Source organism: Primulina eburnea, chromosome 11 (genome assembly GCF_022965805.1).
Source record: "Primulina eburnea isolate SZY01 chromosome 11, ASM2296580v1, whole genome shotgun sequence".
In the NCBI taxonomy this organism is placed as follows: domain Eukaryota; kingdom Viridiplantae; phylum Streptophyta; class Magnoliopsida; order Lamiales; family Gesneriaceae; genus Primulina; species Primulina eburnea.
The window spans coordinates 4,979,952-4,991,889 of record NC_133111.1 but is presented as its reverse complement, the minus strand read 5'-3'; the positions used below and the strand labels follow the sequence as shown (position 1 = coordinate 4,991,889).

The 11,938-nt window shown below is 34.8% G+C and overlaps 3 protein-coding genes across 3 annotated transcripts; all 3 read right to left on the bottom strand.

The window, feature by feature from the left end:
* Nucleotides 1-669: 669 nt before the first annotated feature.
* LOC140805022 (seipin-2-like) lies at nucleotides 670-3,671 on the bottom strand. The gene is made up of 2 exons (XM_073161202.1): nucleotides 2,471-3,671; nucleotides 670-1,349 (listed from the first exon to the last, which is right to left on the bottom strand). The coding sequence occupies exons 1-2, from the start codon at nucleotides 3,557-3,559 to the stop codon at nucleotides 864-866; spliced, it is 1,575 nt and encodes a 524-aa protein (XP_073017303.1). The 5' UTR covers nucleotides 3,560-3,671; the 3' UTR covers nucleotides 670-863.
* Nucleotides 3,672-4,427: 756 nt separating this feature from the next.
* LOC140805312 (GDSL esterase/lipase At1g29670-like) lies at nucleotides 4,428-5,935 on the bottom strand. The gene is made up of 5 exons (XM_073161579.1): nucleotides 5,713-5,935; nucleotides 5,441-5,565; nucleotides 5,112-5,354; nucleotides 4,782-5,028; nucleotides 4,428-4,674 (listed from the first exon to the last, which is right to left on the bottom strand). The coding sequence occupies exons 1-5, from the start codon at nucleotides 5,933-5,935 to the stop codon at nucleotides 4,463-4,465; spliced, it is 1,050 nt and encodes a 349-aa protein (XP_073017680.1). The 3' UTR covers nucleotides 4,428-4,462.
* Nucleotides 5,936-7,347: 1,412 nt separating this feature from the next.
* LOC140805905 (GDSL esterase/lipase At1g29670-like) lies at nucleotides 7,348-11,430 on the bottom strand. The gene is made up of 5 exons (XM_073162264.1): nucleotides 11,070-11,430; nucleotides 10,842-10,966; nucleotides 10,141-10,386; nucleotides 9,815-10,061; nucleotides 7,348-7,687 (listed from the first exon to the last, which is right to left on the bottom strand). The coding sequence occupies exons 1-5, from the start codon at nucleotides 11,311-11,313 to the stop codon at nucleotides 7,476-7,478; spliced, it is 1,074 nt and encodes a 357-aa protein (XP_073018365.1). The 5' UTR covers nucleotides 11,314-11,430; the 3' UTR covers nucleotides 7,348-7,475.
* Nucleotides 11,431-11,938: the final 508 nt, after the last annotated feature.

Here is an 11,938-nt window from a genome sequence, read left to right as displayed (position 1 = left end):
GATATTACCATTTTGATTGATATGAGATAAACGATTTATGTAAGATAAATGATGGGTAGATAGATAAATAATATGATGCATATATTATACTGGATAAAAATATGGATAAATAATATAACGAATGTTACAATACTTTAGAGTGATATTTGTAGTCAAATGTGTCTTATCATAGGAATAATTACATTTATAGCGGCATGCAATTATATACGTGGGAAATAAGCATAGGAGATATCGGGTTTACGTGTTGAAATAAATAAAATCAGTGCACGAGCAACAAACGTTCGAGTGAATCGACTTTTTTTTTTTAATGTATAATGAATATTTAAATCCTTTTATTTTTATTTGTTTGAAGAGTTCTTTTTTTCATTTTTTAATGTTTTAATTTAATATAAATTTTTTGTTCGTTTTCGTGATTGGTATGTCTCTTGGATTTGAGGAAAGGTATTTCTAGAGAAAAACTGGTGAAAATGTGAGATCCACGCTCATTTCAGTATAATAAACTAAATTTATTATATTAAAAAAAATTATTTTCAAGACAAATAAATCAAAATTATTACAGCAAATTTTTATTATACTAGAAAATTATTGTGGTTAAGGAATAGGAATATATACATGTATGGTACAAATGATGCAAGAGAATTGGGAGAAACATTTTCAGGTTTATGCATATGAGAAATGCTGCTCTGCTTTCATTATAATATTTAACTTTGGTAATTAAAATTGTTAAAACATACTTACAGACGTGAAGTTGCAGGTAATTTTAATTCATCTATTAGACGTACAAATCAGCATTGCCAATACAGGTATTGGATTCACAGGCCTCAGCTGCCTTTTACAAGCCAACTGCAGCATCTTTTGGGAGTTTAACCTCGCACTGGATTATCAATCTGTGGCGAATCTCCGTTAGTTGAATCTTCCCTCAATCTTATTCTTGGGATCACGACGGATTTACAGCACAGGAGAGAAAAAAGTAACTCCATGGTAAAGATAGTCATGCTAGTCCACACAAATAACGATTTCTTCCAAAACCATAATACCTTTCTGAAAAACGGAAGTTCAGACTCCAGGGTCAAAGTTGAAGTGTAAATTTCAGGAATACCGGCACCAGGCTTGAATTCGGCACGTGGTTCAATGATGACCCTTAAGCAGGCGGTTGGCACGACGTCTTCGGTAAAACCTCGGATGTTTATTTTCAGATTCTGGGATTCCGATGTATAACCAGTTAAAATCGGAGCAACCTTGAGAAAAGTCAGCAAAAGGCGAATAGGTTGGCTTTTATACTGCAACATGCATGGACGCCTTGAGCTTGCAAGGATTCTACCATTCTTGGCAAGGAAATCCACTCTGACCTTCAAGAAAGAACAAAGAATAAATGAGGTGTATAATCACTGGTCACTGACATGAACACGTCCTTACGTTTGTGTTGAATAGACTCAATGTTGAATCTACAAACAGTGAAATCTTAATGGGAAAAGAAAATGCAGAAAATACAAGGACAACAATCAATGATCATATTAAACTTTCGCTGATCAGAGCGGCAGTGTGCTGCCGTAAGATGTTTTCCAGTGTAGAACGCTAACAAAAGACAGAAATAGCAGATGCATTACAATATAGCAAAAAAATTGTCACTAAATGATCTTATGTTCGATGTGTCCCATTTGTGGACTCAACATATTACTTTGGAGATTAATAAATGGCTTTTTAAGCAAACAAATTAGGCTTGGCATCTTGTTAAGAACCAGAGTGACACCAAACACGACATATCCCTAACGCTGAAGTTTATTAATTTTATCTACAGCAATCTCGGTTGCAGAGTAATAATAATATAACCAACGAAGTTAGTATGGCTAGACAATTATTAGGCGTCAAGTATGTTTACATATAAACTTACTTGACACTTCCGGCAGTGATAAGAAAAATAGATCTAAACCTGGTGCCATTTTTATTTTCTAAGTAAATTTATTTTGATTTCAAATTGCTCAATTCGAGCGAGGTGGCTGTTCAGATAAGGATGTTTTGGCAGTTCCGAACAGTTGCATTTAATTATTCATCAAGTTCGGATTAGGAAACGAGTCTACAAAAGACACTATAACCAAAACAAGTAAACAACACAACATATTTTCCTTTGTTCTCCATAAATACTTGTACACTATTTTACTGCTGAGATCTTTTATGAGTTAGGTAACTTGACAACATTCATGAGTACCTAATCCTATGATCCTTCAACTTAAATAGAGAATCAACACTGGGTTGGTTGCTATTTATTGTGCGATAAATACTATCCACATTCCCCATTGCAAGCCGATTGATAGGAAGAAATAAGTCTCGAGGAAAGTGTCCAAGGCAACACACCTCGAAGCAATTTCTGTAATTTATTCTACTAATCTATGTATAATATTCTACTACATAGTAGCATGAGCATTCCAAAACACAAAAATATATGAAATTATACAGATCATCGACCACATACCTGGAATATTCCAAGATTCTGATTGTAGTCAGATTCGGGTAGCGTCAATAAAACAGTAACCTGCAATTTGTGATTAGCTGGTATTGCCCTTGATCCTCCACCCTTCACAGATTCTGGTTTCTCTGCAAGATAAGTTTCGTGGCTAAGCTCTGGGTATGCAATTATAGGCACAAATGCCAGCGGACTCTTCTCCGTATAGTCAAAATTCAAATTTCTCTTAATTCCAATTGGCTCCTCCACCAACCTCCTTATCAACAGTCCACTAATCACAAATGATGACACCAACAAGCCCACTAACACAAAACACACATAACAAGACCACAACAATCCCCAACCACATTTTAGACCAAGTTTCCAGATCGCATGGTGTTCTTTAAACCATTCATACACCAATGGGGACACATTTTCACGCATAAGATCCCAAATTATTTTCATTTTCCGAACCAGAAACCGTTTTACACGCTTCAAAACCCCAAACGGATTGAACACGACCATGAATAAATAATACGTTAACCATATTGGAAACATAAAAAATTTAACAGACAAATCAAACTGGAAGCTTATGGCCTTTATTACCAGACGAGCTAAAAGATCAAGAACACTCGAATTTGCATCCTGGTTGCCATTGTTTTCCCCCAAATTCGATTCTTTTCTGACCAAATCCTCGTCACCTCTGCGTCCATTTGCGTCGGTGCAACTCGAACTTCCCTCATTATTCCTAGTATTCTCTCCTCTCACGGCATCTTTCACACCTTCCGTGCCGCACTTCAGCTCACGCTCCTTAATTCTGCTGGAAAGCTTCGAATTTCTCTCTCTAGAATTCAAGTAATTCTCCGAGCTCACCGACGAGCTCAGCTTCGACGACTTGATTGAATCGGCTACCGAGGACTTACTATGAGCATGCGATCCCCGTCGGCGCAAAGTCTCCGGAGGCATGGTTTTATTGTCATCGGAGGTTGACACGTCACCACAGGATTCCATTCCTCCGGGAAAAAAGGTTTCTTCGCAATCATAGAATGGGAAATCATCGAGCGCCTCGTGAAATTCGTCTTCAACTTCATATTGGGTAACTAATTTCGCATCCTCCATTCAAAATAATGTGACAACAAGAAGCTGAATTTAGGGCATTCCGAGAATTCGAAAATTGGGGGAAACCAAGGACAATGGAGGTCGGATAACTGTACATATGGCTTTAAAAAATTGGAACGAAACGATTAAAAAAATCTGGTGGAGCGGCGTCACATGACAACAGCGTGTACCATAGTCCTTTGGCATGGAAATAATTAATTATCAAATTTAGAAATTACAAGTTACTGTATTATGAAACACTACGGTTACAAGCCTTGTTAGCTACCAAACTGCTCTACCCTGCGTTGAACAGAAGAAGTCAAAATTAATAGACAAACAAGGATTGAATATGATCCGGCCGACCTGCCCAGGGCTCGAGGGCGAGCTTGGCCCTACTTCTGGCCAGAGATCTAGACTATCCGCTATCTATAGATCCACCCAATAAAATTTTCGGAGTGTACGTAATTGTATTCATTTCAGTTGCTACAAAGATATGACCGATTTATCATGAATGCGAGAGATTATGGACTTAATTGGATTGAGCCTTAAATTATCAATGCTCGTAAATTAAATATATTACTTAATGTGATGTATTAAAATGGTTTCGCATTCATTTCCAACGATCCAAGGTCGATTTAAATAGTCCTGGCACTACAAGAAAAACGGTTTTGCACAAAAACCGTTGTCGTATGTGTGTTGTTGTATAGCGTTTTTCTTGTATTCATGGATTGAATCAGATTAAATCAAACCAATTCGGGATTAATCCAAGTCGATTTAATGGCAGTAAGAAATGTATGTTTCGGGAGGGGGAATGGCTTTAACCACGTATTTGATAGAGTAGAACTTGTAATAACGTGTCATTCACGAGTAGTAGTAGTAGTACAGTACAGATAGTCGTAGTAGTGTGCGTGCATAGGCATAGGTTTATTGTCGAGCAAGTTGGTGAATGTCAAATGGATAGGCATCTGAGGGTAAAAGCGCGTTGTATATTCTTGCAGCTGTGTACTGATTAACAACCTGCGTCGGATGATAATCATCAAAGAAAATATACTGATTTCTTCTGCTGCATGGAACTTGGTAAGGCTCACACAGTGCTATTCCCACCTCACAGCATGAATAATTGGAGACTGTAATACCTGCATGCGAAGTAGGTTCCGTTACGTTTTTTTCAGTTACCGAGACGATTCGTATCGGTATGCTATAGCTTGTGGATCCATCACATACTCATGATATGCTAACTTACCAGGAAGAGAAAAAATCCCGAGTGATATGCTAGTGATGTTTATGTAGGTAAACTTTGCAGCAGGCAGATTAGTATTGAGGTCTTCCACGAGCGGCTTCAATCTGTCGTTGAATAGCTTCACATACTCGTTGATGAAGTCGACACAACCCGATTCGTTCACCGGATACATAGCCAGCAGTGGTGGAACACAGCCTATTGGACCAAGACCGAACACCGCAACTTTTCTTGCTCCGTCTTCGTACAAGGTCTAGCGACGAATTCAAAAAGGGTGTATGATATATGATTTTGGGGGGACATGAAATTAAACAAGAACTATAATCTGTTAATTACCTTGAGTTGTTGAGAGTATTGGTGAATCAAGAAGGCGGAAAACTGGTCTGGTGTATATAATTTACTCGATGGGTAAAACTGTGGCAGTAAATAATTGTTGAGATAGTCATTGCTACCCATATTTACTGCATACAAGCACTTGTTGAGATGGTCTTTGAGCCGAGCTGGGCCGAGTAAAAGTGATAAACTTGCGATCGTTGCTTTATGATTTAGTAGTTGCCTGTTCAGGCTGATGCGATCACCCTATTTAAAAAAATTCCTTTTTTTTAAAAAAAAATGACAGAATTTTATTCCATAAAACTTACATATAGAATATAAATTAAAATTACCACAGCTATTCCAGTTTCATCGAGAATTCCAGCTGCTGCTGATGCATAATTAACTCCTTTCAAGATAGCTGATCCTACAGCAGTTGCAAAAGCTGGGATAGGTTTATCAAAACCTAGCAATTCGGCTGCATGCATGGATTTTTTTTTTAAATAATAACCAAATTGAAAGGACCGAAAAAAATCGCGAGAAAAAAAGATTTATATTTGAAATCGAACTAAATATATTATATATCATCAAGAAGATCATGAAGAGGGAGTAGATGAAAATGAACCTATGAAATCTGGAACTGTTTTCCCGTTGGTGAATCTTCCGGTCGGACCGCCGGGATAATCCGTCCCGTAGGGTGGATAATTTGACTTAGCCAATGTGACCAGCAAATTATTATTTCCATTATCAGACAATGAATCTCCCATGAAAAATGTACATGGGACTTGCTGTTGGCCATGAATCAACAACACCAGGGATTTCGTTAGAAAGCACAGCACAAAAAGCATGACCCTATTTGGAATAATTATAATACTGTGTGCCATTTAGAAAACAATTTGGATAAAAAAAAACTTAAATCGCACTCGGAGGTATTATACCAAATGAGATACTGCCTATAGCTATATATTAATATAAATTATTGGGATAACTAAATCATGTCATCGATTATGTAATGGATAGATCTCGTGTGAGACGGTCTCACGAATCTTTATATGTGGGATAGGTCAAATTTACCGATATTCACAATAAAAAGTAATATTTTTTCATGGATGACTCAAATAAGAGACCCGTCTCACAAAATATGACCCGTGAGACCGTCTCACATAAGTTTATGCCTTATGTAATACAGTGGTCAACCATATCTTGATAAATTTCAACTGTTTAAAAATATAAGATGTGTAACTTGCCCATTTTTAAATCATTAAACCATCACGTTACCATTTTTTTTAAAAAAAAAACTTTTATGCCATGCTATGACCAAACAGAAAAAGGCTGTAATTTAATATGTAATGTAACTAATTTCAAGTATTATTATACATATTTTTGTTTGATTCAACGTTAGACTCAAATTTTTTTCAAGTATTATTATACATATTTTTGTTTGATTCAACGTTAGACTCAAATTTTTTTCAAGTATTATTATACATATTTTTGTTTGATTCAACGTTAGACTCAAATTTTATAAATTATTATAATTATAAAAAAATAATGTTATCCATATATAGATTTATCATCGTTTCAAACAATATCTTAGTATCCATTTCTCGCATAGCTAGATAAGGCATGGAGCCAATTAGGGCGGTATATAATAAGAATTTATGAAGTATTTGAATTACCTTTTAATTTCATTTCGTTTCATAAAGTAGTGAAATAAAAAAAATTACTTTACAAAAATTAAATAAATATACAAAAGTATCACAATATCTACAACTGAAAATGCAATAGATTAATAAAATCATTCATCACAAAAATCAAGAATATGTTTTAAGCTTTTAGCTACTTGGTTAATATGTCTAAACTACTAAAAATTCAAACGAAATCCAACTTGACACAAAAAATGTATCCACAACTATGCACAAGTACAACCCAAAAAATATATTTTAATTTTTTAGGTACTTAGTTAGGCGCTCACATAGGATTAGACGAATTTGTTTTATTCACTTTTTACTTCATCATATTGAGATTGATTGTAATACTGATTCTTGGAATATATGCAAATTAATTACCCTACTAGACTTTGTAAGGACCCAAGGCCGTTTTTCGGCATGTTAATTAAATCCGAGGCTTATGCATGTGAAATCTATATATAATTAAACTCGGGTTCTTACGTCATAAAAAAATGAAGAAAAAATAAAATAAAATTACATGCTGTGCACACCAATACTTAATATCAAGAAGAGAGATCCATTAATCATCCATCTCTAAATTAAAATGTATTATTCAAGTTTACCACACAACTTTAAAATTTATTCACTTACTGATCCAAATACTTGGACAATTTATTTAATATTACATGTAGTTTTTTATGCGTCTGAGTGTGCCATGAATTTATTGCTGAGCAAGGTTCTTAATTTCGGATGGATAATACGTTGTTAAAATGGAAATGTATACTCTGGCAGCTACTAAGCGATCTATTATCTCTGTGGTATGATAGTTGTCGAAGAAAACGTACAGATCCCTGTTTTTACACGGAGCTTGGTTAGGAACACACACTCCTGCCGATGATACTGCACAACATGGAGTACCGAAAATCGAAGCACCTACATATATTAACTTCAACATTAATATACAAATATAAGAAATATATATATTTATATATAAATATATATTTTTATAATGAGTGCTCAGCAAACGAACTTATAGCTTGAACTTTATTGACGTAAAAACAATATTATTTTAATAATATTTTACGATTTTATCCAATTATGACAGTTACTTTATTTATATACTCATGCAAGCTGCATAACTAAAGTTCTTGATACTATAGGTAGCATGAGGCATTTCTCTCGACGTAAGATCATGAATCTCATTAGGAAACATATCATATATTCTAAACATGTTCTTAGTTGATTCAGCCGCCTAAAATAAAGATAAAGGTCGCCTGAGATTGAGACTAATATATGTGATGTAAACGTCCTTTTCATTGGTAAGGGATTATGCTCTGTTCTAACATAAGATTCCCATTTTATGTGAAAAAAGGGAGATGTCCATTCATACACACGAATGATCATTTGATAGCACTGAACATCCCTCCCACAAGTTTTCCAAGAGGTTATCACTCATCAAGTGAAATATTATACGGTTATGGTTGTATACCATTAGTTCTTTGACCCAGAATAATGTAGATGCTCTACATACTAGCATGCACTTTGATCCATTTATCGACTCAATTGAGGGTCATCAGGTGACGAAGTTGGGTGTAATACGAAGGATTCAATGTATTTTAATTGAGAATTCACCGCTCATCCACAGGTGAAAATCTCCTATGAGATCTGATAAGTTAATAGTGGAAGAGATCTCTGGCCAGAATAAGACTTGTGCATTTTGGAAAGATATTTCCTCAGTTGCGCATACCATGTCACTATTATTACTCAAAGATATATGATATCTTTATTGAATTTATTTGCAACTCTCAATATACCAATGATCTGATGTGTGCAATCAGACTTGAGTACTAACATTCTTGATTAAAGAATTGATAAAAAGAATGAGTCTAATTAGGGTAAGTCTGAATAGAAACAAATATTTTTCTGAATCACATGAAGTTGTGAACTCACAACTAGCTGTATCTTTAAATCATTGAGGGTCATACAAGTATCGGATTATGTTTTCTCGTTGATATAGTCAAGTTCAAATAGATGAATTTGGCGGCTGTAGTTTGATGGAGATCAAACATATTGCTTATAGCTAATTAAGTGAGGTGAATGAAACCGTCTGTTTTAGTGAATGAATTCACAAAACTGACGGCGACAAAAAAATGGTTCAGTGGAAAATTTTATCATTCGAAATTTTCATTTATCATTATATCATGAACAATATTTGTACTCTGGATACATCAGTGTTGTATAATCGTTGATCCGAATTATAATGAGTTTACAATTATTTATTTAGTAAATTTAAAATCTAATAATTAAATAATAAAATCATTAGTGGTGACTACTAAGTGCAAAATTCTCATGAAACATTATAAAAGAGTATAGAATAAATTAATTAAAAAAAGTTATTTAATTTAAAGCATAAATAAGTACATATATATGTAAATATATAGTATTATCTAAAGTTGATAATGATTCAAATAATGCATGTTATTTTCAATAGTAGAAATTATATACAAGAGATATTTTGAATAATAAAAATACTATATCTTGGTTCAAGTAGGATTTTTTATTAGATCAGAAATTAGAACTTATAAATATTTCATGAATGTTTATATGAAATAAAATAACTTTTGCAATCAAAATTTTCTCTCTCCCTCACAATTTTGGCCATCTCAATAATTTTAGAAGAAAATTTTCGGGCAACCTTCCCGCGCCTCTCTGCCGCAACACCGACATCGGAATTTTGAAAATTTCGACGATCTAATCTCAATAAAAACTTGTGTAGATTTCCAATACAGTATATACGAGGAACAAAGCTTCTGATCGTGGACTTAATTAGGAGATTGAAAATTTCGTAGAGAAATACCTACTTAAAATCCAGAATAATGTGGTGTTTAGGGTTTATAATACAAATGTAAATATTCTAAATGCACTATTAATGATTTTAAATCATACTATCCAAAAACGTTTGAACCTAAAAACAAAAATTTTAAAACTTTTGATGCATCTTATGTGTGAAAAAACGGTACTCCAATATATATATATATATATGATTATTCGTGCACGTACCTATAGAAGCAATGATAGAGATTAAAATCCCGCTCATGTTTACGTATATAAATTTCGCGCCAGTTAGATTGGCATTGAGATTGTTCACCAGAGGCTTCAACCTCCTGTTGAATAGTCGCGTGTATTTGTTCACGTAATCGACGCATCCGGACGCATTAGCTGGAAACATTGCCCGCACTTGAGGGATGCAGCCTACTGGCGGAACACCATAGATTGCAACCTTTCTTGCCCCGCTAGTGTACAAGGCCTGGTAACCACGAGTTAGTAACGTTTATATATTTTGAACAAATGTTAACCACACATTTATTTTTGGAGAAATCATGTACCTTGAGTTGGGTAGTGTATTGTTGAATCAAGATTGCTGCAAACTGATCTGGTGTAAGCGATGCAGTTTCTGGGTAATTTTGCGGCTGTATATAATTGTTAACATAGTCATTGCTCCCCATTTCCACTATATACAAGCACTTGTTGAGGTAGTCTTGGACTTGAGTGCTTGGGCCAAGTAAAGACGACAAACCAGAGATTGTTATCTGATGATTTGATAACTGTCTGTTCATGCTGATCCGGTCACCCTATCCAAAACATATATATATACACCGAAAAATAATCAATAATCGGTTTCCCTACTGTTTGTTGTCAGGTAAAATTCTTGTGAGTTGTATATATGGTCTTGAATAGTGCTCCCCTGAGCTAGTTTTTGAGTTGAGGTAAGTCCAAGTTCCAATCTTAACATGAGATAGATAGGTTAAACCGTCTTGTTTTGGACTGTCCATAGTTGGACCACTCATTCTACTCATGATAATCGGGTCATTTGTAAACTTCAAACTCCATATGTTCATTTTTGAACGTGAGGGGGTGTGTTAGTTGTCCCACATCGTGGATAAAATTCAAGTGAGTTGCATATATAATCTTAGAAAATTCAGCTAGTTTTGGGTTGAGTTAGGACAAAGTTCTAATCTTTTAACACCTACGTATAATTATTGTGAAAATTATTGAATCTCATAGGACAAAATATAATAATAATTACCAGTGCTCTTGATGTATTGTCGAGGATTCCTGCTCCGGCGGACGCATAATTGACTCCTTTCGCAATAGCAGAACCTGTAGCTGTTGCGAAAGGCGGGATGGAGTTATTAAATCCTAGCAACTGAGCTGCAACCATGGCCAGATCATTCAATATCATTAGCCACGTCCATTCGATCGACAAACAATAATACAATATTTATAGAATATTATGAGAAGAAATAGCTAGAACCGATAAAATCCGGGGTATTTCTCCCGTTGCTAAATCTTCCAGTCGGACCAGCGTAGAAATCAATCCCGTAGGGTGGATAATTTGACTTAAGCACAGTGTTGAGCATATTATTGTTTCCATTATCAGTCAATGAAGCTCCGAAGAAAAACAGGCACGGGACTTGCTGTTGGGCGCCATGAGATTTCACGACAAGGCATATTATAAAAATCGCAACCCATTTCGGATTAGTATTGATACGAGCCATCGAAGAATTAATTTATTGGGTAGAAAATTAGTTGGAGATGGAGATATATATGGTTCAGAAAACTTGCATTAGCTAGATGGCTATAATATACAGACGTTTGTGACATCTGACACATGAAATTGAACTCAAAGCTAAAAAGAAAAAAAAAATTAAACTTAGTATCAAAATCAAACTTTGATTGTTTAAAACATACAAAACAAAACTCAACGCTATGAATTAGGGTATTTCCAAGAAGAGTATGTCTTTTGTAAGACGGTCTCATGAATTTTTATCTATGAGATCGTTTAACCTTACCGATATTCACAAAAAAAGTAATATTTTTTTATGCATGACTCAAATAAGAGATCTATCTCACAAAATACGACCTGTGAGATCGTCTCACACAAGTTTTTGCCTTCCAAAAAAGAGACTAAATTAAAGTGGAACTAATGCCTGCTCAAGGGCGAGTTCCGGGGAGTGTAAAGTGGAAGCTTAATTTTCGTTTTCATTGAGATGTAAGTTTTATAACCGCTGTAGTATTGCTAGTTTGAAGGGAAATGGTGTCATTGCCAATAATTTTGAAGTCATGTGCTATGGTCAATCAATAATGTACCTATATCTTTCTCTTTGACGAATTTGATTTCGA

Bases quoted from the DNA above. Each gene is read 5' to 3' on its own strand.
- LOC140805022 (XM_073161202.1), bottom strand. From the start codon at position 3,559: ATGGAGGATGCGAAATTAGTTACCCAATATGAAGTTGAAGACGAATTT. The intron at 1,350-2,470 runs GTATGTGGTCGA...TCTTTCTTGAAG, and splicing joins AGAATCTTGGAATATTCCAG to GTCAGAGTGGATTTCCTTGC.
- LOC140805312 (XM_073161579.1), bottom strand. From the start codon at position 5,935: ATGCTTTTTGTGCTGTGCTTTCTAACGAAATCCCTGGTGTTGTTGATT. The intron at 5,355-5,440 runs GTAATTTTAATT...TTTTTTAAATAG, and splicing joins ATGAAACTGGAATAGCTGTG to GGTGATCGCATCAGCCTGAA. The intron at 5,029-5,111 runs GTAATTAACAGA...ATTCGTCGCTAG, and splicing joins AATACTCTCAACAACTCAAG to ACCTTGTACGAAGACGGAGC.
- LOC140805905 (XM_073162264.1), bottom strand. From the start codon at position 11,313: ATGGCTCGTATCAATACTAATCCGAAATGGGTTGCGATTTTTATAATA. The intron at 10,062-10,140 runs GTACATGATTTC...CGTGGTTACCAG, and splicing joins AATACACTACCCAACTCAAG to GCCTTGTACACTAGCGGGGC. The intron at 7,688-9,814 runs GTACGTGCACGA...TAATATATGTAG, and splicing joins CTCTATCATTGCTTCTATAG to GTGCTTCGATTTTCGGTACT.